Source organism: Lycorma delicatula, chromosome 7 (assembly GCF_047948215.1).
Source record: "Lycorma delicatula isolate Av1 chromosome 7, ASM4794821v1, whole genome shotgun sequence".
Lineage (NCBI taxonomy): Eukaryota > Metazoa > Arthropoda > Insecta > Hemiptera > Fulgoridae > Lycorma > Lycorma delicatula.
In genome coordinates, this window is record NC_134461.1 from 97,727,352 (window position 1) to 97,749,497 (window position 22,146).

At 27.9% G+C, this 22,146-nt stretch overlaps 1 protein-coding gene across 1 annotated transcript in view; it reads left to right on the plus strand.

Moving 5' to 3' along the window:
• Positions 1–21,284, plus strand: part of LOC142327276 (SCY1-like protein 2) — a 69,377-nt gene extending 48,093 nt beyond the window's left edge. The window contains exons 11-14 of the mRNA XM_075370174.1: positions 906–1,038; positions 2,302–2,521; positions 5,934–6,128; positions 13,446–21,284. Coding sequence (XP_075226289.1) covers positions 906–1,038; positions 2,302–2,521; positions 5,934–6,128; positions 13,446–13,974 — 1,077 coding nt within the window. The 3' untranslated portion in view covers positions 13,975–21,284. The remainder of the gene's footprint in view (positions 1–905; positions 1,039–2,301; positions 2,522–5,933; positions 6,129–13,445) is intronic.
• The last annotated feature ends 862 nt before the right edge of the window (positions 21,285–22,146 follow it).

Sequence of the window (22,146 nt, forward strand, 5' to 3'; positions counted from 1 at the left end):
TATGGGAGATTTTTTATCATCCCCTTACAGTACTGATGATTTTTTGAGGTGCATTGTCACATGTGATGAGACATGGGTCCATCATTACACTCCAGAGTCAAAAATGAAGAGTAACGACTGGTGAAGGAAAGACAAGGGCTGCCCAAAGAAGGCCAAAATCTGTCTTGTCAGCCACAAAAGTTCTTGCAACTTTTTTTTTGACTCAAGGGGAGTTTTACTCATTGATTTTCTTCATAATCAATGAACAGTGAATGCGGCTTACTATTGCCAGCTGCTACAGTCAACAAAAGCTGCCTACCGAAACAAAAGATGGGATATGCCCATCAGAGATATCATCCTTCTCCATGACAACACCAGGCTGCACACTGCAATTTTGACAAGGGATAAATTGGGAAAAATGCACTGGTAAACCCTCGACCACCCATATAGTCCAGATTTATTCCACTGTCACATTTTTTGTTTGCACCCTTGAAAGAATCGCTTAAAGAGGAACAATTCGAAAACAGCGAAGATATCAAGGAGCACATATGCACAGTTGGTTGATGACTCCCATCATACTTTTTATGAACAAGGAATATTCAAGCCTGTAAAATATTGGCAAAAGTGTGTAGGTCAAGCAGGAGACTACGTCGAGAAATGATGAAGGTATGAGTTGTTTATGTTATTAATCAATAAATTTATAAAAAAAACTTTATATTTGAGTCACCCTCTTATTTTGCACAATGTTAGGGTTTCTTTTATGAAATATATGTATCTTAACTAGAAAATGCAAAAAAAAATGAAAAAAACATGTATTCAGCATGTGGAAAAGTTCCACATGCATATTTTTTAATAACATGCACATATTTTAATAACTGCTTGAGATAGTATAAAATTAAAACTAATTACACTTATTTTTATTTTAGGTAAGGGTAAACTGCTTAGTTTGTCTTGGAAAACTCTTAGAACACTTAGATAAATGGTTGGTACTGGATGAAGTATTACCTTTCTTACCCCAGATACCATCTAGAGAACCAGCTGTTTTAATGGGAATACTTGGTATGTGCCTTACAATTTGTTTACATTATTTTACTGTATAACAATTTTTTTATTGCTTATGTCATTTTTTATTTATGAATGGTATTTACTCTTAAGTATTAGTAATACATTGTAGTTAAAAACATTACTAGGAAAAAAGCAGGCCTGCAGCCTGCCACGAAAGTGTTACATGGTTTATGTTTCATTACACATGATTTTATTAAATTTTTTTGCCAATTGTAGCCAAATAACTTTCATGAATTTAGCATACTAATAACAACAAAAACCTTCAAAGTTTTGAATATTTTTAGCTGTTTCTTGAGTTGTAATTTTTTATCATAACTCTAACCCCAATGTTTTCTTTTCTATCCCCAAAATACAAATATAATTTTTGATAAATTGTTTGTATGAAGAAGTATAAATCATTTGAATGAATGAATTGTTCTTGTGCTGTGCGCAACTGCCCATAAAAATGTGAGTACATACTACAAACCCATGCACCATCCTTTTTGTGAGAAAGATTATTATTGATAGTAAATTGAATATATTTATTTTACTACATTATGATTAGTTTAAATTTTTTAATATTATTTGATTTATTCAATATTTCTTTATTCTAGGTTAAAACAGACTAGCAGGATACGTTTTAAGTCAGTTTAAAAATTGGTGACTGACTTGTTATTTGTCCCCAGCTTCTAATTAAACAGCGTACTCACTAATTTCTATCTCCATATTTTTACAGGAGTAGTTGCCTGGTAGTTTTAATGTTATCTATTCCTTACGTAACTTACTTTTTGATAAATTGATTAATGTGTTTTACTCATATGTACTACTTTTAAAGTAGCCATATTTTATTTTATTTTTTCTTACCAGCATGTAGAATCTGATTTTCTCTCATCATAGTATTTTTTTTGTTAAACTATTAGTATGTTGCTTATAGAAAAATTCTTGTGGTATAATCATTTTAAATTGATCTATAGACAGTGACTTTTTTCTTCTGTTTTTGTTCATTTCAGCCTGGAATACAATGTGATACTAAATTTTTTTTTAATAGTTAAGGTGATGTATCTATCAGATGTGTGATTACATAATAAATAATAAAATCCATTCGATAAAATAGGCTAGTTTACCACTTGTTCATTCAGTTGAATGTAGCTTACCAATTAATCTGCTATCAATTTCTGGTGATTATCCTTCAGTCTTATATTTCTCTGTTTCTCTCTCGTGGGTGTGGGTCTCATTTTATAGGGTACAGGTTTATTTTTTCTTTGTTTTTATTTACAGGCATATATAAATTAGTCTTGACTCACAAAAAATTTAATATATCAAAAGAAGTGATGGCAACGAAGATTCTTCCATTCTTAATGCCATTAAGTATTGAAAATGCACTTACATTAAACCAGTTTAATGCATTGATTGCAGTTATTAAAGAGATGGTCAACAGAGTTGAAACTGAACATAGAGTGAAATTGGAACAATTAAATTCAATTCAAAAAGAACAAAAGTTTGTATCCATTTATATTTTATTATTAATTTATAAGTTATATTGCAAAGTTATAAAGTGAGATTTATATTGTACTGGTACAATACGTGGTTTAAAATGATAATCACTTTCATATTTGACCTATTATTAATAAAATTAATTTCATTAATATTACAAGTTCAGTTAAAAACTATGATTTGAGTGACTGATTACTAAATGCTTATGATTAAACTAATAGCTACTTAGCATGCCTTCCAATTCGTTAGTTTAATTAACTGTTTATATATTATTATTTAAATAAATTCATTAAGTCCATCTCTGTAAATATCAATAGAGAATCTCACAAAAAAAGTGTATAATATTTTTATATTTGTGATTTTATCATAGATGCATTTTATTGGTTTGTTAGCATTTAGTAATGTAATTTGCAAAAAAAAACTACAGATATTATCTTCTTTTTTTGTTTAGTTATTTTTAAATATATATATTGTCTTGTGTTATCAGTTTGAACAAGGATATCGAAAGATTAATAATGTTAAAATTCTTACAAATTTGTTAACACTAAAGTATCTTATTATTTTCACAATAAGTAAAGTATATGTTACAAGCAATAATTCTGATTCTACTACAAAATTTACAATACCTTATAAACCTTTATAGAAGAATTAAAAAGTGAATATTATATTGAGATTACAATTATAAAATCAATAATATAGAATTATTTACTTATAATATTTAAAAAGGGATCTGGAAACTCAACAAATAGTTTTTCATACTTGATCACAGAACAAAACTTTGTCGCATCTTTTATGCAATTCAGAATAATGTTGTGAAGTACTCTCACTTGTATACTCGATGTTGCACATTCATTTTGAATGTTACTGCTCATATTCTCTTACCGGCCTTTAGCAGTATTTTTACCCCCAGGTCTAGAGGTTGTCCTGATGTAACAACAGCATATCCATCCCCTTGTTTATTCAAGCATAATGATTTCAAAAATCTATTGTATGAGCCTTCTATACTATTCTATAAATTGCTTTAACTGTTCTTCTTTGTTGTAGTTTTTGATTTTTCTCTTTTTAAATTTATTTGTTGGTTTACATTCTTCATTTTTTGTATTTCTTATTCTCACACTTTCCATTACCAGAAGCTTCTTCATCGATCACAATATGATTAATAAGTAATTAACGTTTTTTTAGAGAACATAATTCTGCTTAGTGTGCAAACACTTAAACAGGAAGGATAAAATATAAAATAATATTGAAGTTTTTTTTCATTTTTGCATTGGCAACAGTTTTTTTGAGTGACAATTCTGAGTGTTTGTATCTCCAAGTGGATGTGGTGCTGGTGTTTGAATTATGTTTTGAACAACCTTAGTTATACATAAGACATTCAAAAAAATGAGTGATCTAAATTGTTTATTTATACATTTTCGCACATTATTTTTATGTGTTTTTGAGTTTGTATTTTCAGTTGTTCAGTTGAATCATTTGCAACTTTATTTACATCTACGATGATGTTTATATATAGTTTGTTTCAATGAGGTGCTTTGAAAAAAAGTGGATCAGTATGGAATAAAAAGCTTTTATATGATTTTTTATTGATAGAGGTTTTTGTTATCTGAATAGAATAATGAAAAGAATATACATAGAAAAATAATTTTACTTATATTAAATTCACTTTCTCAAACTGCACATTCACAAACATCAACATGAAAATTGTACTCATGAGTAATAAAGGATGAAAATTAGACAAATTTGAACCCAAAATATGTTAAAATACAAAATCACTATTCTGTATGAATTGTCTTTGAATTGATTAGTGAATTGTCTACATGAATTGATTAGTGTCTTTAAACACTTCCTTAACAATAAACATCCTTCAAAAAAAAAATGTGCAGTTTTGTTTTAAACACCATACTTAATGGATACTGAAATTAAAATTTTTAACAGAATAAATGTTTAAGCAACTCTACAACAAACATTCTTTCTTTCATTTTTACTAACCCCTGTATACATATCTAATGTAAATAAACACTATACCACTATACATTCTGTTATACATTGTATACACTAAGTGTACAATTACATTGTAAAATTATCTCATAATAGAGAATAATGATAGATATTTGTTGAAGGATATGTCATTCATTATAAATCAAATATTTAATTAAACATTTTTCATAGATTTTGGTTCTTTATCTCTCACTTTTGTCATCAATATATAACTTAGTTGTTTATAATTATTCATTGGAATATCCTTTTTATAGTTACAAAAAAATTAATAAAACTAATTTGTATAAGAAGATTTGTAGTACCCCTCTCAAATTCTTGATAATGTACTCTTTTTGTTAAATACTGTATTTGATTTGAATTGTTTTAATTTAGTTTACTGTTGGGATTTTATTACTATATATTTCATAATGTGTGACGGTTAAAAAATTTGGCGATGAAGAACTTTTAAGTGTTCATTATGTTATTATTTGAAGCTGTGAATGTTTTGTGAACTGTTTGGCCCATGTAGAATATTAAGCAGTCAGAGCATTTCATTCTTTGTAGATGTCAATGATATTGTAATTGTTTAGTGATTTTTGTCGGTGCATATTCATTTCGATTGTTAAGAACACATGGTATCTAAATTTGTAAATTTATTTATTTAAGTTTGTATTTTTTAAACTATTCTTAGTTAGTATGATACATTTTTTGTTTTACTTATCTATGCTTATTTTTCTTAGCAGTATATCAGTGAATGTTCTGTTTTATCCGTTGTCTGTACAAGGTATCTTATAGTGTAAAGTTCTTCTGTGTAATCCGGTAATATGGGTATGTGGATCATACTTCCAAAAGCAGATTTCTGTAAGGTTGGATGGTTTGAAATGTTGTGAAAAATAGTGTATGTCATTGTTGGCTTTCTGTATATTTTCAAAGTATGTTTTTTTTATTGGCAGCTTTCTCTGAAGGTGAAGTCAAGAAAATTGATTACTTTTTGTTTTATTGAGCTTTTTGTGATGTACTTTTTTATGTTGTTTATGCTCACATTATCTTATGAGCTGTTGGTATAATCAGATGGTGTTATCATAATTATGCCAATGTATTATTTTATGAGCATTTGTGTTGCTGAGTATTTATGTTTGTTCAGTATGTTGCAGAAACATTATAAATTATATATTGTAAACTAAAGATAATGTTTAAAGGACTTGCTGAGTAACAATATATAAGAATACCTTCTTCAATATGTGCTGTTTGCAAGAACTGAAAAGTATACATGTTTTGGATTATTGGACAATCTTAAATATTTTGAGTAATGCTTGAATGCACTTATTTAATCACAAATGAATGTAGGATATGTATTCATAATGAGATATGACCTTAAGAATTGCTTTAAGTTCATACTGTTGAGTTACTGAAAAATTATTGTTTTTCTTTTATTGTAGAAATATGGATGTTTCTGGTACAAACTTCACACCAGTATCTTCTTCTGCTACAGCTGAGCTTGATGAAATGCTTGACTTGAAAATGAATAATAACAGTAACACTTCTCCACAACCATTATCAGCTCCTAAACCTTCTACTCTGCCCACCACCAATAATTTCATATCTGATTCATTGAATATTAAGGATAAACAGAGGTAAATAGATTATAATAGAATAATTAATTATTATTAATTTGAAATGAAATTATGATTATAGTTTGTTGAGTTATTTCCTCATAGCTACTTTTGATACTTGCTTTTAATTTTTTGTTGTGTTTTGCTTGTTCAGTATAGTTTATTCTTTTATATTTTTAAAGCTTTGTTTATTTTTTAAGTTATTGAAAATATAAGATAATAAGAATGTATCAACTTCTTTGTCAATTATATAAAAGTTTGCTAAAAATTCTTATTACATTATTAATTCTTTCTGCTATTGTGTATTATTTATGTTATTAGTTAACAACATGATAGTGTGTTACATCTCATTAAATAATAATTATTAACAGTAATAAGTTTTATTAAAACTATACAACACAAGACAGTATTTTATCAGGGAAAATATGCATTGTTACTTAAGTGACTGATTGATTACACATATACTGAATTACATTTTTTATTCTGCAATAAAATATTTTGCACTGATTACTGTAAACAAGTTTTGTTTTTAGTATAAGTATTTAATACTAATACTCTTAGTATTTAATTTTATAATTAATAATTAAAGAACCCACTAACAATTCTTTTATATATATTCAATTGCTTTCAGAATAAAATTCCATCATCAGGAACCTAAAAATTTATGTTACAATCTTAATAAAATTAAAACTTCTTGTCATGTAAATTTGTTTACGTAATATAATATAATAGTGGTTGTCATATGTTTAAAATTATGTCGACTTAACATCCTGTCATTATGAACGTCTTCACCGTTCTTATGGTCTCACAGGTCTATGGTGGAGACATTCATAATGACAGGACGTTAAGTCGACATAATTTTAAACATATGATGACCACTGTTATATTATATTACATTACATAAACAAATTTACATGATGAAGAAGTTTTAGTTTTAGTAAGATTATAACACAAAATTTTTAAGTTGCTGATGATGGAATTTTATTCTGAAAGCGCTTGAACGTATATATAAAAGAATTGTTGGTAAGTTGGTTCTTTAATTATATAATCATTCCAACGAGCCATGTGTGATAAAAAAATTTTATTTTATTTATGTATGTTATATTTTAATAGAATTTTATTTTAAGTGGAAAAATCAAATAGTAAACCAGTAGTTTGGTTAACTAAACCTTTTTTAAATGAATTTTCTAATGATACTATGTCAGCATATGCTTATGATAGTCTGTTACAAAAATTTAACTCTCATTACTACATTATTAATAATTTAATAATTTATTATGTAACATGTATTGATTTTTCAGAAATGTTATATTTTATATTACGTATAATTTGATTATTCTTTTCTTAAATGTAGGCCCTTTATTACCATGTTCCTGTAAAATTGTTTTAATACATATACAAGATTTACTAGTATTGTTTTGTAGTAATAGCAAGTTATTATTCATTAATCTTCATTTCAATTAAGTAAGAAATAATATGTAGCATAACACATAAATCACTTGAATGAGACTTATAAAGATTTTATTATTGCCATAATTTTTTGATAGTGTTTGTTTTGTTAGTATAATAATGATTAAGACATAATTAATTATATGCATTCAGTTAAAGCGATTGTACCATACATAAGACTATGTTTTCTTTAAAATGTAAATGTATTGTCATTTAATTAAACAGTTTGTTTTGTCAGGCTGTAACATATTATTGAGGTTGTAAACTATTTTTTTACTAATTATGTCAATTGAAATTAAAATAATCGCTTTTTTCTTTCTTTATCATTCATGATGCATAATCTGTACTTTTTGAACTAATTTAACATTGAGGTTGTATTAATGAAAATCTAAAATAACTGATTTAGCTGTTTTGATTTTTAAGGCTAGTTCATAATAAAGTAGAGATTTTTTTTATTCATATTTTTTCTTTTATGATAAGACTTTGTATTCGTATATAGCATTTTTGTAATGTTTATATTAGAAATCATTTTACTTAGTTAACAGTATAGGGTATCTAGAAATGAATTGTTATGTTTATACTTTGTAACATATAGATATTTATGATTAGTGTTGCTATTCTAGTAAGGTTAATAATGTCAGTCTTTTATTATACATTAAATATGATGTGATATGTTTAGCTATTATTAGTTAATACACTGTAATTGTGTTTCATTATCACCATTTGTTCTTCTTGTATTCTACTTTTATTGATATGGTGAACTGACAATTTAGCACATCTGCATAAACACAACCAGTCCATGTAAATGGAACAAACTACATTTGGTTTCTAACTAAAAAATAAATTTGGACTAGATATCTCGATCTCGAAGACTTTTATATTCATCATATAGCGTGATCACTTGATTATTTTCTTGCATGTGTTACCAGATATTAAATTTTCCTGTTTAAAAAAATAAATTAAAAAAATATCTAATGAACAAGAAATATTCATTTGTGTTATTTTTTATTTCTAAATCTATCATTTGTACTAATTTTTATGTTTTTAATAATTAAAATTTGTTATATCTATTCATTTATTTATTTTCCATTAATGTTGGTAGTTAGTATTTAATGAATAAATAAATTAAAATAAAGAAAAATAAAAAAAATACCAATTTAGTGACAGTGCTATTTACTGATTATGATTAACACCTTTATTATTTATAAAATTTGGTGGTTTGGTTCATCGTGGTTATTCAATAATGTTGTCATAAGATATTCAATTAGTTGTAAACATCATAGTGGAGGTAATTATTCATAGTTACTGATGTATGATAATGAATTTTGTAGGGTGTGAAAAATCCCATGCGTGATACAGACTGATCCAAAACCTCCTGATGAAGGGTAGAGATTCTACCATTTTGTAATGTAAATTGGCATAATAATAACAGCTTCTATTTTCAAAACATAAAAGAAAGAAAATTTTCTTATTTCTAATAACAAAAAGCTTATTGGAGAAGCTTTCTCAAAATAATAAAAACCAACATTGAGATTTCAGGACAGTAGAAAACTTGCAATACTGGAATTCATTTCTACTTACTCTTGGAGTGTCACTTTGCATTGATATTAATGTAGCATCAGCACCAAATTATAATATGTAATGTTATTATTTGGTATGTTGTTCGTTTATAGTCTTGACTTGATTTCATCCTTCATTTCTGCCTGGTTGTTTTAAATATTTATTTTATTTGTTATTTAATATTTATTATATTTTCTCATCATACTTTTGATCAGTTCTGTAATGTTTATACATTTAAAAATTATTGGTCTGAATTAAAAATTGAATCTAGGTGTTGAATAAGTATTCAAAATTACATTCATGAACTAATGATATTGATCACACATATAATGCAAATTTTAAGATTTATTATTAAAATTACTAAAAATAAGTAATTGAATAATTTTAAATAATTTAAATAAAATTCAGTTGAGACTATGATTATTAAAACAGTGTTTATGTTTATTAAAGCATAGTAAACACAACATTTTAATAAAGTTTAAAGAAATAAGCCATTTTTTTTAATTTTCATATTTTTTGTTGATTACTATTAAATTTAAATAAAAAGTGCTTACAATCATTTAGTAAGACAGTAATTTTCATCAGAGTTTGATACTGGCTTTGTCAGGTCCAATTAAATACACTTGGTGGGCTGGCACTCTGGAACCAATGAAAATAATTACCACTTATGATATATCTTTGAAAAGCTTTCTTTGAGGGCTTATTACTGCATTTAAGAAAAAGTTGATTGGTCCAGTCGATTGCAATCAAAAGGAGAGGTGCACAACTAGATGTTACAACAATCTTAAATCCAAAATTTCAACATCCTACAGCTAATCATTTTTGAGTCCTACAGCATATGTAAATATGTACTGATGTCATGTTGAAACTAGTTAAAATGGATATTTCTGTTGAAATCTGAAAACTGAGATTTTTCACAATCACAATACCTCCTTTACTTTGTACAAGGAAGTAAAAAACAACTATTCTTTAGAATAAGAATCTCATGACAGGGTAGGAATGATAAGGAAAAAATTCTCATGTAGGAAAAGCTAAGGAATGAAATAGTTTCGTATAAGATAACGTATGATAATACAATAAATATTCATAAAACAGCTGAATACTATTATGAATTTATATACTGCCTTAGCATTCACTTAAACAGTCACAGTTTTATATATGTAGATTTTTTAATGTTAAGTAGTATATTAATTTATTTTGTATGTATTTATTATAATAATATGTTAAATTTATTGTTATTAGTGTGGCTTATTTTTGCCTTTCAATTTGGTAATTTAAAATATATGTTGTGTTTCACCCATTCATCTATTTCTTTGATTAGATTACTATTTATTATTTAGATGTTAAAATGATTGAGGACTTTGTTAGAAAATATACTGGCGTAATATGAAAATTGACGTTTGCAAACAGTTAATTTTGAAAAGAATTTGTTATAAGTATTTGTTCCTGCTGAATGAGTATTGTAGGTGTATTTTTAAATTCAAATTCATTTATATATTGGTTTATGTGTAGAATTACTTTCTTGACATATATTTGTCTCAAAGTAGGTACATTAAATTCTTCAAATACGTGTGTACGGAATGGAATGCAAAGTTGGCAAGAGTCTATTACTCCCTACTTTATCGCAGAACCTGGACAGAGTCCCTTGCTGCTGGATCATTCTAATCGGGCTTGTTTTTTAAAAGGTTATTTTTTTTTAATCTCGGATCTAATTTTTCAAGTTTTGTCTATTATTATTTTAGTGAATTTAAGACGGATTTAATTGCATTCCAATCCGTTGTTAAACCAGCGTTGTCGAACCCATTTCATGGGCCGACCGCGGAAGGCTAGGCTTATAAAGCCTGTCCTCCCGACGTAATTCCCCTTCAGACCGTCCACTGAAGTCCTTTCGGTGCTAACTCTTTAATAGGCTAGCAGGAATACGCCACAACGGGACACTAGCTATAAGGAGGGAGCAATGCGTCCCCTTTTCCGGAGGAGTCGCTATTGCTGGGTTATTTTGTCTTACTGTAAGTTTTGAAATAGGAGAGGTTGTGTAGAAGCTCTTCATCCGCTTCTGGTATGGCTGCCCTTCAGGACGCATCTCTGCTGGGCTCTGTTCCGGACTCCAGTCCGTGATGTTGAGGCGAGTGGTTGGTCTTCTTCTTCTCCCTCTTCTTCTTCCGAAGACCTCTTCGTTCTTCTTTGGCCTGCACTTTCCAAGAATTGGTAGTAACCGAAGTTACATACCATTAACCTTGAAATTCCCGAGGCCCCGAAGGGCTGAACGGGGGAAAGTGCAGGTTTCTTCGTTCTTCTGTGCTGTCAGTGGCTGCTGGGCAGGTGGCTGCTGGGCTTGTGACTGCTGGGCTGATGGCTGCTGGGCTCGTTCCCTCTTTCTTCTTTCTTGAAAGGAAAGGAAGGTAATAGGGAACTTACAAATGGTGATACCTATTCGCGATCGCGGTTTTGGGGTGGCGATTTTGTGGAAAGAAGTAAACAGTAATTATTCACTCCACGTAATTATTAACCTTCAGACACACGTGTGTCTGAGAAGGGGTTGGGGGGACCGCGTGGCCGGAGTGAAGAAACCATTTGTTTTTGTGGTGGCTGTTGGTATCTGCAACAAAAGAAGCAGAACACACACACGAAGAAAAAAAAAAATTAAAAAATTTTTAAATTTAGACCGCGTTTTTGTTTTATGCGCGACTTACCGTGTTTGACGTCTTCAAACTATATAACTCGCGAAAACTATTCACTCGCGACCCCGGAAACACGTCTGACGCACTATTCCGTTTATGATGTGTGTACCAGGATGTACCTTGGTCTACCAAGAACTGCTCTAATTAAATATTTCTGAAGTATAAATATTTTATTAAGATGGGTATCATATGTTCCTCCTTGTATCTTGATTCCATATTAAAATAGTGAATGAGCATATGCAAAATATAAAATGTTTATATTTCAAGATCTTTAATTTTGTTTATTTTGTAAAAAGTATGAATAAGGTATTTTAGTCTTGATGTTAAATACTGTACATGGACATTTATATGATCGTCCAATATTATTTAGAAATATTTAATTGACTTGACTTTGTCTATTGATTAACAATGGCAGTTACTGTTTATCGATTCGTTATTATTTATTGAACATGTATGTAGTTTTAGTTGAAACTTATGAGAGGGCTTGCCGGTTTCAGTAGGTGAGAATGACATATATTTCGTCTTATTTAGGTTGAGCATAAGAATATGGCTTTCAAACCAAGATATTTAGAAATATAGCACAGATTTTTTTTAGAGAAAAAAATCTTCTGTTTTATTTTAACATAAAAATGTTTGTCTTGGACTTTTTATGTCCAGTGATAGTTTTGGTTCAAAATTAACATGAATTACTCACTTAGCCGGCTGCACGAGCCATAGTCATTTTATAGCCTCTCAGCTGTTTCCACCTGTTCCTGTTCTTCGTCAGCTCCTCCCCATACCCCAAGTGTGTCACGTCTGGCCTACCAATAACAAATCCAGTTCTTGATTCTTCCTAATTTTCCGAGCAGCTTCTTACCTAACCAGACCAAATATTTTCCTGAACACCTTCCTGTCAAAAGCCATCAACCGTGGTTCCATCTTTCTTGTCAAGGTCCATGTTTCGGATCTATACTGCAAAATAAGTTTAATCATCATTTGATACAACTGCAACTTTGTGTTGGTAGCAGTTTTGTCTTAGTACTCTATCCAATTAACATGAGTTATTGAAATTATAAAGAAAAATCTAGATAACGCAAAGAGAATAATAAAGAGAAATTACTGAAATTTATACAAAAGTCAGATTTCGTGGCTTAAGATTCATTTATACAATATACTAATACATATCATATGTTTACAGTCAAACAAAGAATTAATGAAGTATGATTTTTCTTTTTATCATTGCCCATCTTAATTTACAATTTTAAAATTATTTCAGTTAAATGAACTTTTTCTTTGAAAAATAAATAAAAAAGTATTTGTATTAATGTTTCTTGGTTACCTTTTTGAATGGCCTTCATAAGACATTAATTTTTTTTACATTCTAAAGCAGTCACTGGTTGCAATTGTTTTTTTACGTTGAAAACAATTTTATCAAATTAGTCATAAATAGGATAAAATCCTGACCATAAGGTAAAAATGCGTATAAAAATTATATCTATTGACTCATAGGAGTTGGAGATTTAATATATAAACAGTCATTTTGGAAGCTATTTGGACTCAGCATTGAATGTAAAGTTTTTTCCTGAAAGATAAAGTATAAATTATTTTTTATAGTATTTTTAAAAGTATAATATATTTTTTTAATTTATTGTTTTTATTTCTATTATAGATTGGTTAAAGAACAAGATGTTGTAAGACGTTTGAAAAATGAACCGGTTTTGAATCCATCACCAGCACCTGTAAAATCACCACCAGCAGCACCTAAAGATCTGACAGCATCATTAATGGAGAATAATTTATCTCAGATAACATTAACAAAACCACTGTCACAAATGCCACAACAGCAACAAAATTGGCGCCCACAACATACACAAAGTAATTTAACGAGTGCACAGTGGCCACAAATGACATCATTGCCTCAACCGCCAATGATGCAACAGTGGCAACAGGCACCTTCTTTACAGTGGCATGCAAATTCAACTCCTGTTAATAATTCAATACCGACTTGGCAAAGTAATGGCACAACAAATAATTCCTGGAGCAGTCAGATGAATCAGTTTCCAAATATGTCAGGATTAAATAATAAAACTCTGCCGTCTATGCCTCCACCTCTTATATCTAGTTCTAACCAAACTATTGCATTCCAACAGCCAGTTAAGCAGTTATCTTCTTCTGAAATTAATGATTTGCTTAGTTAAATTTTTAATGTTGTATATTTATTTTAAATAATGAAATACTAGAGGAGCTTTGTTTGTTTTATTCATGATACTATTCAGTAGCTTCAGAAGGGATGCTTTTATATCGTACAGGTGTATTTATGTGGATAAATATATAAATAAAACAAACATGTCTCTAAACATGTACATATTGAATGAAAAACAACCATATTGTCTAATTTTATTATTATTAGTTTTATCAGATGATTTTATATTTTTATGTTATTTTATCCATTGATTTTATTTTATTGTTCACTATTATTTATAGATTAATTTATCTTAATTATATTAAAAATGCTTGTATCACATCGTTTGCATAATTAATTTATATTGTAATAGTCATTGAATTAAATTTTACTATTATCCCCCAAAAATAAATGAAAACTTAGTTTTATATTATCTACAGTTTATAAATATGAAAATTTTTTGCTGAAATATTTATATTTCATTTGATAATTAATTCTAAACAGTATTATAAAAGAGTAAACATTATTAAAAATAATTAACTGATAATAGTAGTTGGTTGTATGAGTGTGTAATGTCATCCTGATATTTGGCAAAGTTCTGATTAATACACAATGTTCATGAAATGTTTTAAATACATGAAGTATTGATGTATCGCCATTTGATTATTGTCTTGTATTTAAATGTTTTCATCTTTTTCATACTAAGTAGAGGTGTTTGTAAATTGCATTGTTTCTCAGCACAATGAAAGGTGTATGTTAATTTATTTTGTTACACAGTCTTTTCCCACCTTATGACTGTAGTGTAATACAATCACATTAATCCTGAATAGATTGGGCTGCACCTGGTCCATTCCAGCAAAAATCTGAATTAACCAGTCTTTATGTTCTAGATTAGATCTTTTTACAGAAATAAAACAATCAAAAAAGGATTAAAACTATAATAGTGCTAATTTAATAAGAATAATATTTGTATTAGCATATTATGTTAAAATTATTTTGTAAAATACTGTAACAGTTTTATATTTAATAGTAAAATTATGATAATTTTATTTATTCATAATATAGCTAACACGCTTAAAAAATTAAATCATTTACATTTGAAAACAATATCAGTAACTGATTGTACACAAATATTCTTTTTTAAAAAGAAAAATTAATTACTGTATGACACACATTCACTTATCTTCTAATGATTTAAATTTGAAAGTTGCTTCAATACTGGACGATTTTGCAAACACTAAGGTTAAAAGATTGCCAGCTGATGTGTCTTCCTGCTTCTTGAAATAGGTCAGTAGCTGCTCCAGCATATCAGTGGCTTTTAAATGGTCTTGAAGCATTACTTCAAATCAAAATCAGTTTCATCTACTCAGGAAGATGTACTGAGTGAGGTCCGGCTAGTAGGAAGAGCAAGGAATGACTGTTACATTGAAAAATGCCAAAAGTTTACAGTATTGAACAAAAACAGCACTTTGATTAAGTTGTATTTAGTTGAAAGAATTTTCTGAGACTAACTCATTGTTGAAGATCATAATGTTGCTGCACCATTTGTAAGGCTCAGATGTACTCTCTAAGCATCTCAGAACATCATAGTAGAAATAAACGTTCACAGTATGATTTGGTAGCAGAAACTCTTTGACCCTCATTAGGGTAAAAAAAATTAATGTTGATTCAGAACTGCCTATTCTCTTTAGCTATTGCTGAAGACATTGTTGGTCAAATTTGACAACTGTTTCTTTGATTTAGGGTCATAGATGCTAACCTATAATTCATGGCCTTCAATGGGTTAGTTTCAGAAGTTTTTTTCAACTCTATACAGATTTATTCAAAATGCAGTGTTTATTCAAAACTGAGTAGCCTTGGAACAAATTTCATGAGTTTCAGGTTCATATTCTTGTAAATATTGAGGATTTTTCTTTTAATCTTACAGGATGGTAGGATCGCACCTTTGCTACATTTTGTGGTGTGTTTTCAGTTGAAGGACAACTAGAATGCTTGTTATTATTAATTGGCAGTTGCAACAGTCATATGTTTTAGTTAGCCAAATCGTCGCCTAAGCAAGTGAGTTCCCACAGGCATCTTGCTGAGTTTTCTAAATTTGAAGTAGATTTTGATGTATTGTTCCTTAGTATCATTCATTTTCATTTCATCAGAGAATCACAAAATAACAGAAAAACACTGTTAAAATGTCAAAAACATTGATCTAAACAACACAACACCACGGCAATTGGCTAACGAAAATTGCTACTTGCATTATCTGGCACCACATAACCAATTCATGGACCACATTCAAATTGGAACTTTTGAGTAGAATTTTGTATATTATTACTTGACATTAAAAGTTCTTTTGTTGGTCATCAGGTTTGTTAAATGTAAATTAAAAATTGTATTACCACTGAAGAAATTAATGAACACTTTTTTCTTAAATTGTATTTACATGTTTGAAACAGTATTATTTTATGTTTTATTTCATTTCAAAAGAATGTACACTAATTTCATACCTTTTATTTTGTGTCAGTTACTAATGGGCATTGTTGTATTGTTTTATTGTGAATTATTTTTACTTGCCTTTCTTATATATACTATATTAATCTTTGTATCAATTATCAGTCTCATGTTGCTTTTTGTGATTCTAGAACATAATTATCTTGAAAATAATTTTTTTGCTGGAATCAGATTTATGGATTGTCGCATGCATTTCATTTTCTTTTACTTTGCTGGTTTATTTTCAGTTGTAAGTTGCTTTATTAATTGTGAATTACCTGTTGCCCTTTCTGTACCTACATGATGTAGGAAAGTTATTTCACTTTACTGATAATTTCTACTTAATATATTATTATTTTACTTCAAATGGATGTTTCTTAAAGTTTTTTTGATAATGTCTAAGAAAGAATGGGCATACCAGTCTCGGTCTGTTTTTGAATTGATCCTTGAAATTTAATCTAAAGATAATATTTTTATTTAAAAAAGAAAATGTTTCTTTTAATTTTAAATAAAATAATTAATAAAAGATAAGACAATATTAACAGTAAATGAGATTATGCATACAGACGTTTAAAATATACCAATGAAAGCAGAGGTTTGGATGTTAAACAGTAAAACAAAACCCGTGCTAAAAAAAATGTTAAAGAGCTTCATTTAATATAATTACAAAAGAATATACATAGGTATTGAAAAGAAGCTATGGTGTAAATCATATAAATATTGGGCAGTTCTTGAGCTAAAGAACTAATTTCTATTATGAAAACATTACATAGAAAAAAATCGGATTAAATAAAATAGAGTTGAAAATGTAATATTCATTGCTAGGATTTTACATTTCGTGTTAGAAAAACTTGTGATTTGGGTTTTTTTATTCAATTATAAATATTGTAATAGTACATTATATAAGTTACAGTGTATAGATTTCATTAGATAAGGGAAAAGTCACAAAAACAAAACAAAAAAAGTCACAAAACAATTATCAATAACTTTATCAAGTAGATTACTTTCAATGCTATTGATTTTATTGAAATTAGTTTTTATAATTACTGATTTATGTAACAGTACTAAATTTAACCTTTTTAGAAGAGAAAGTAAAGAAAACTAAAAAGTTAGTGAATCTGAAAAGTTGAATTGTTTAAATACTTTTTTATACTTTTAACATGTCTGACCAAAAGTATATTTTGTTAAAAAGTAAAATAATATTAACCCACTACTACCTGAATTCATTAGTTTTTTAGCATTATTTATTAGATTTAATAGGCACAAACCTAAAGTTTATAGATCGTTAAAATAAATAAACCTTGTTTTATTTCCTCAGACTGGAGTTCAGTTATAATAAAATATTTAATTGCCTTTGCACTCATTACTTATTTATTGAATAAAGCATAATGATATCCATTTACTGTAGTTTAAAACAAAAAATAATATTTTCAGATGAATTAAAAAACACTACTAAATGGTATTTTTAAAACGATTTTTAAGTAAAGGAAATACTTATTTAAAAAAATAACTTCTGAAATTTATGGATTTTTAAAAAAATATATTCACATCAACAATTTAAAGTCATGAGTGACTTATCAGTATAATGTAACTGTACCGTAAATTTATAGTCTTGAACAAACTCAGGCTGACCAATCCTGAAACATGTGGGTAATTGAAACCCAACCACCAAAGAACACCAGTATTCATGATGTATTACCCAAATCCAAATAAAAGCAACTACCTTTATTAGGATTTGAACCTGAGAACTTTGACTTCGAAATCAGCAGATTTATGATGAATGAGTTTACTGCTAGACAGTTTTATATATATATATAATTTCAACTGAACTAACAATTGAGTTGAAATTGAGAAATCAGAATTTGATTGTTCTCTGGTTAGATTAAAAATTCTAATCTTCAAAATGCTGTTGTACTAATTATATTTTTCTGATACATAGATATAAATGTTTCTTCTTCAATTTTAGCTGATACTAGCTGTGCTTATTATCTATGAGGAATGCTCAGTAATTAACAAGACAAATTGATGTAGAGAAAAAACAATTTATTCATTGACAATGAAACTTACACTACTTTTCAACATAGTTTCCAGTAACATTTAGACATTTAACCCACCATTTTATGAGCTTTCTGATTCCTGTCGTGTAGAAATCTTTACCTTGCTGTTTGTATACTCCTTTTCTGACCACCTCATTGTCGTTGAACTTCTTGCCAAGTAAAATGTCTGAGCGGGCCAAACAAATGAAAATAAGATGGGTGTAAGGAAAATCAGAAGGTGTGGGCTGTAAGGAGGATGTAGTAATATCTTCCAACCCAACTTCTTGAGTGTTTTTCCCATTCTTTTTATGGGCTTCAGTCAGCTGTCTTGGAACCCGTCTCCAACACGTTTTGCAATAATTCAGCACATCATGAATGATTGAATGCGTGGTTCCAACACTAATATTGCGCATACTAGCAGTTAGGGAAATTTTGACTCGTCTGTCTTCGCGAATAAGATTATTTATGTGATTTTGCAGCATGGTAATTGAAACTTCAACTAGTCTTCCAGAGTGATGGAGATCAGTCATACTTGTTCTGTCTGACTTATACTGTTCCACCCACACACTGCAGTTTAAACAGTTTTCACTGTACTGTTTCAACATTCTTGAGTAAATTTATGTTGATTTTACATTTTCTGATAGCAAAAAGTTTTTCACTGAACATTGCTCTTCTGGTGTGCATGTTTCAAGCAGAGCTGACATTCTGAAATCAACAAAATAGGTTATGTTTAGATTAATTATGATTGAACAGCTGGTGATTAAATGTATGTCCAAGGTTGCCAACTTGACTCTCAAAAAGTTTCATTGTCATTGAATGGATCATTTTTTCTCTACATCACGTTGTCTCGTTAATTATTGAACATCCCTCATATTTGTAAAATATAAGCAACCATGCTGTGAAACTGCGCCAATTTAATAATTTTTGGGGACTGATTTGTCAAAAGTGTCTTTGGCCATTGATATTTTCATCCTTCCTTAAAATCCTTCAATTTTTTTATAGTATAGTCAGTTTCTGTTTTTGTGTGTTGAATAAATTTTCAATTAAAATTACCAATACACAAAAAAAACACAGAAAAGTTTTCTGTTTTTATTTACATTGTAATATTTAGATCCTAAGACAACTTTGGAATTATTTAACAATTTTTAATTTTTCTTTTCAATTCATTACCTATACATTATTCAAAGGTAAACTGCTTACATAAATATTAAAAGGGGTATTAACAGAAGTCTAAAGTTTTTGGTTATACAGAGAAAAATTTTTTTTTTATCGTCATACAAATTCTATTTTATTCACTTAAATTTTATCAGGTATATTTTTTTATACTAATCATTGCTTATTTTATCTGCTACAGCCAAAATTAAGGTACAGTTTATTTTATGATGAGCTGCTAGATTCAGAAGTGTATTTTCATGATTATTATTATTTTTGCCCGTTAGTCAGATATTTCTTGAACAACACTAATCATTGTTGTCGAAAGATCAGCAGTAATAGGAAATCTGCTGTATTAATAGTTACAGCAGCTGGAATTAAATAGATCTGAAGTTTGAGTTATTAATGCAGTATTTAATATTAGCACCACTTTATTTTCATATTTATCAGCATCTATGTTATATACCCCAATATGTTCTGACTTTTATAAACAAATTCTTTATTTGGTTATAGTATTACTTAATTGCTAGTAAAATTTTCATTCCCTATAAAAACTACTGTCATTGCCATGTTATCTCTTTTATTGTATGTGTAGGATGACTGGGACTTGTTCAATGAAAGCATAAATAAATAATTTCTGAATTAATCTCATACTAACTTTTTCTTTAAAGTTTAGCAAAAAAGAATAAATTCTAAATCTGAAACTAGATAGTAGATTGTATTTTTGATTGTTAAACAGTTGTCATTAATAAATACTGAAGTATTATTTAAAAAAAAAATCCTAAAATTTACATAAAAGAAAAAATTCCAGTATAAAATAATAACTGCTTGCTATGTCTTGCTCAGGATTTAACTTAACCACCAAACATTACAGAAATGAAAAAACTGGCAAAAAAAGTAGTGTTAAAGTGAGTTTACGATACTTTTTATGAAAAATAAATGTTATTGAATTATTTTTAGCAATTAAATATCGGCTTTATCTAACAAGGTAAATGTGATATATTTAATCTCATTGTACTAATGGTTTTTTGATCTTTTTTCATATGAAAAAAAAAATTATTTACATTTATTGGATCCAAAAATACAGCTGCTTGACATGCTGTTTAGTAATGTGGTCTATATATTGATCATTAATTTGATCTTATACTTTTCTCTTTGTATAATATAATTTCAATTATTTATGAGAAAAATCTTAATTTTATATAGTTTCACATTTCTTTTTCTATAACGTTGAAAAGATTTTTTTTTATAATGTCTAAATTTTTTTGGAAGTATGAAAGTAAATATTAATCCTTTTTTTTATTAACATCTCATTTTCTAGTCGAGACTTGTTTTTATTTATTCTTATGAAACAATTTACCTGAAAATTTTATCTCCGAGTGAATTTAGTACTGTTAGTTCAAATATAATGTAAATAAAATTGTAGGTTTTTCATATAACAACATATAAATAACCAAAGCTGTGGTTATTTTCAGTATTAATTTTTTTTAAATATAATTTTAATCTATCTTTCAATGTTACAATTAACTATTTATAAATATATAAATAATATATATATTATAGTATTCATATATTAAAATTTATACAAATTAATATACTTTAATTCATTATTTTAAATTTAAATAATTTGAATAAAATTTAATTTTTAATTGTATAGTAACATTAATTATAAATTATTTACTGTGTATAATTATTAAAAATATATAAATACTTTTTCATTTTTATGTGAAAATAATATTAAATACTGTAAATTGCTGTTACCAAAAACTTGAATTAAAAAAATTAAAAAAAAGATTGTGTTTAAAGTTTTTTCTTAATTTATTTACTCCTTAGCTTCAAGTAATATTTCAAGCGTACCCAGAAGTTTCTTTGTAAGCGAGTAACACTTGCAGAGAAGCCCTTTTATTTAATTTGGTAATAGTTTAAACAAATTTCATTCACCTTTTAAAAGTGCTGAATTAATAATTTTGTTATTATTTTGAGCTAACCCTTGTTTAAGGAATTATTATAGTTGTTTTGTCTTGTGTAAATTTTTCTTTAAACATTCACATCAACATGGTAGGCAGGCCTAATAAACAAGGTCACAGTACTTTATTAGATTCTTATTATTAGTTTAAATTGATACCAAATCTTTATGATTTGCAAAATATCATCATAATGCTGTATGATCAGTTTTTAGTTTTGCAGCTAGTTTTTTACTATGGAAAGATCATTTAAAAAATTTCACTACATTTCTTTTTATAAAGAGGTGTAAGTGATTTTGTGTTTTATTTATTTTAAAAGTTATGTTAATGGAATTTGATATATTTTTATTTCTTCTGAAACGCGTTAAAATTATTTTTAAATATTGGAAGTCAGTTGTACATACATGAATTTAAAAACATGTTTATTGCTGTAAAAATGTTTGATCTCTCTCTCTGTCTTATCACCTTTCTGCATCTGTAGATTTTTTTTATTATTTACATAATAACTGGACTGATGTATTTAATATAATCTAAAATACATGATTATATCTGGAA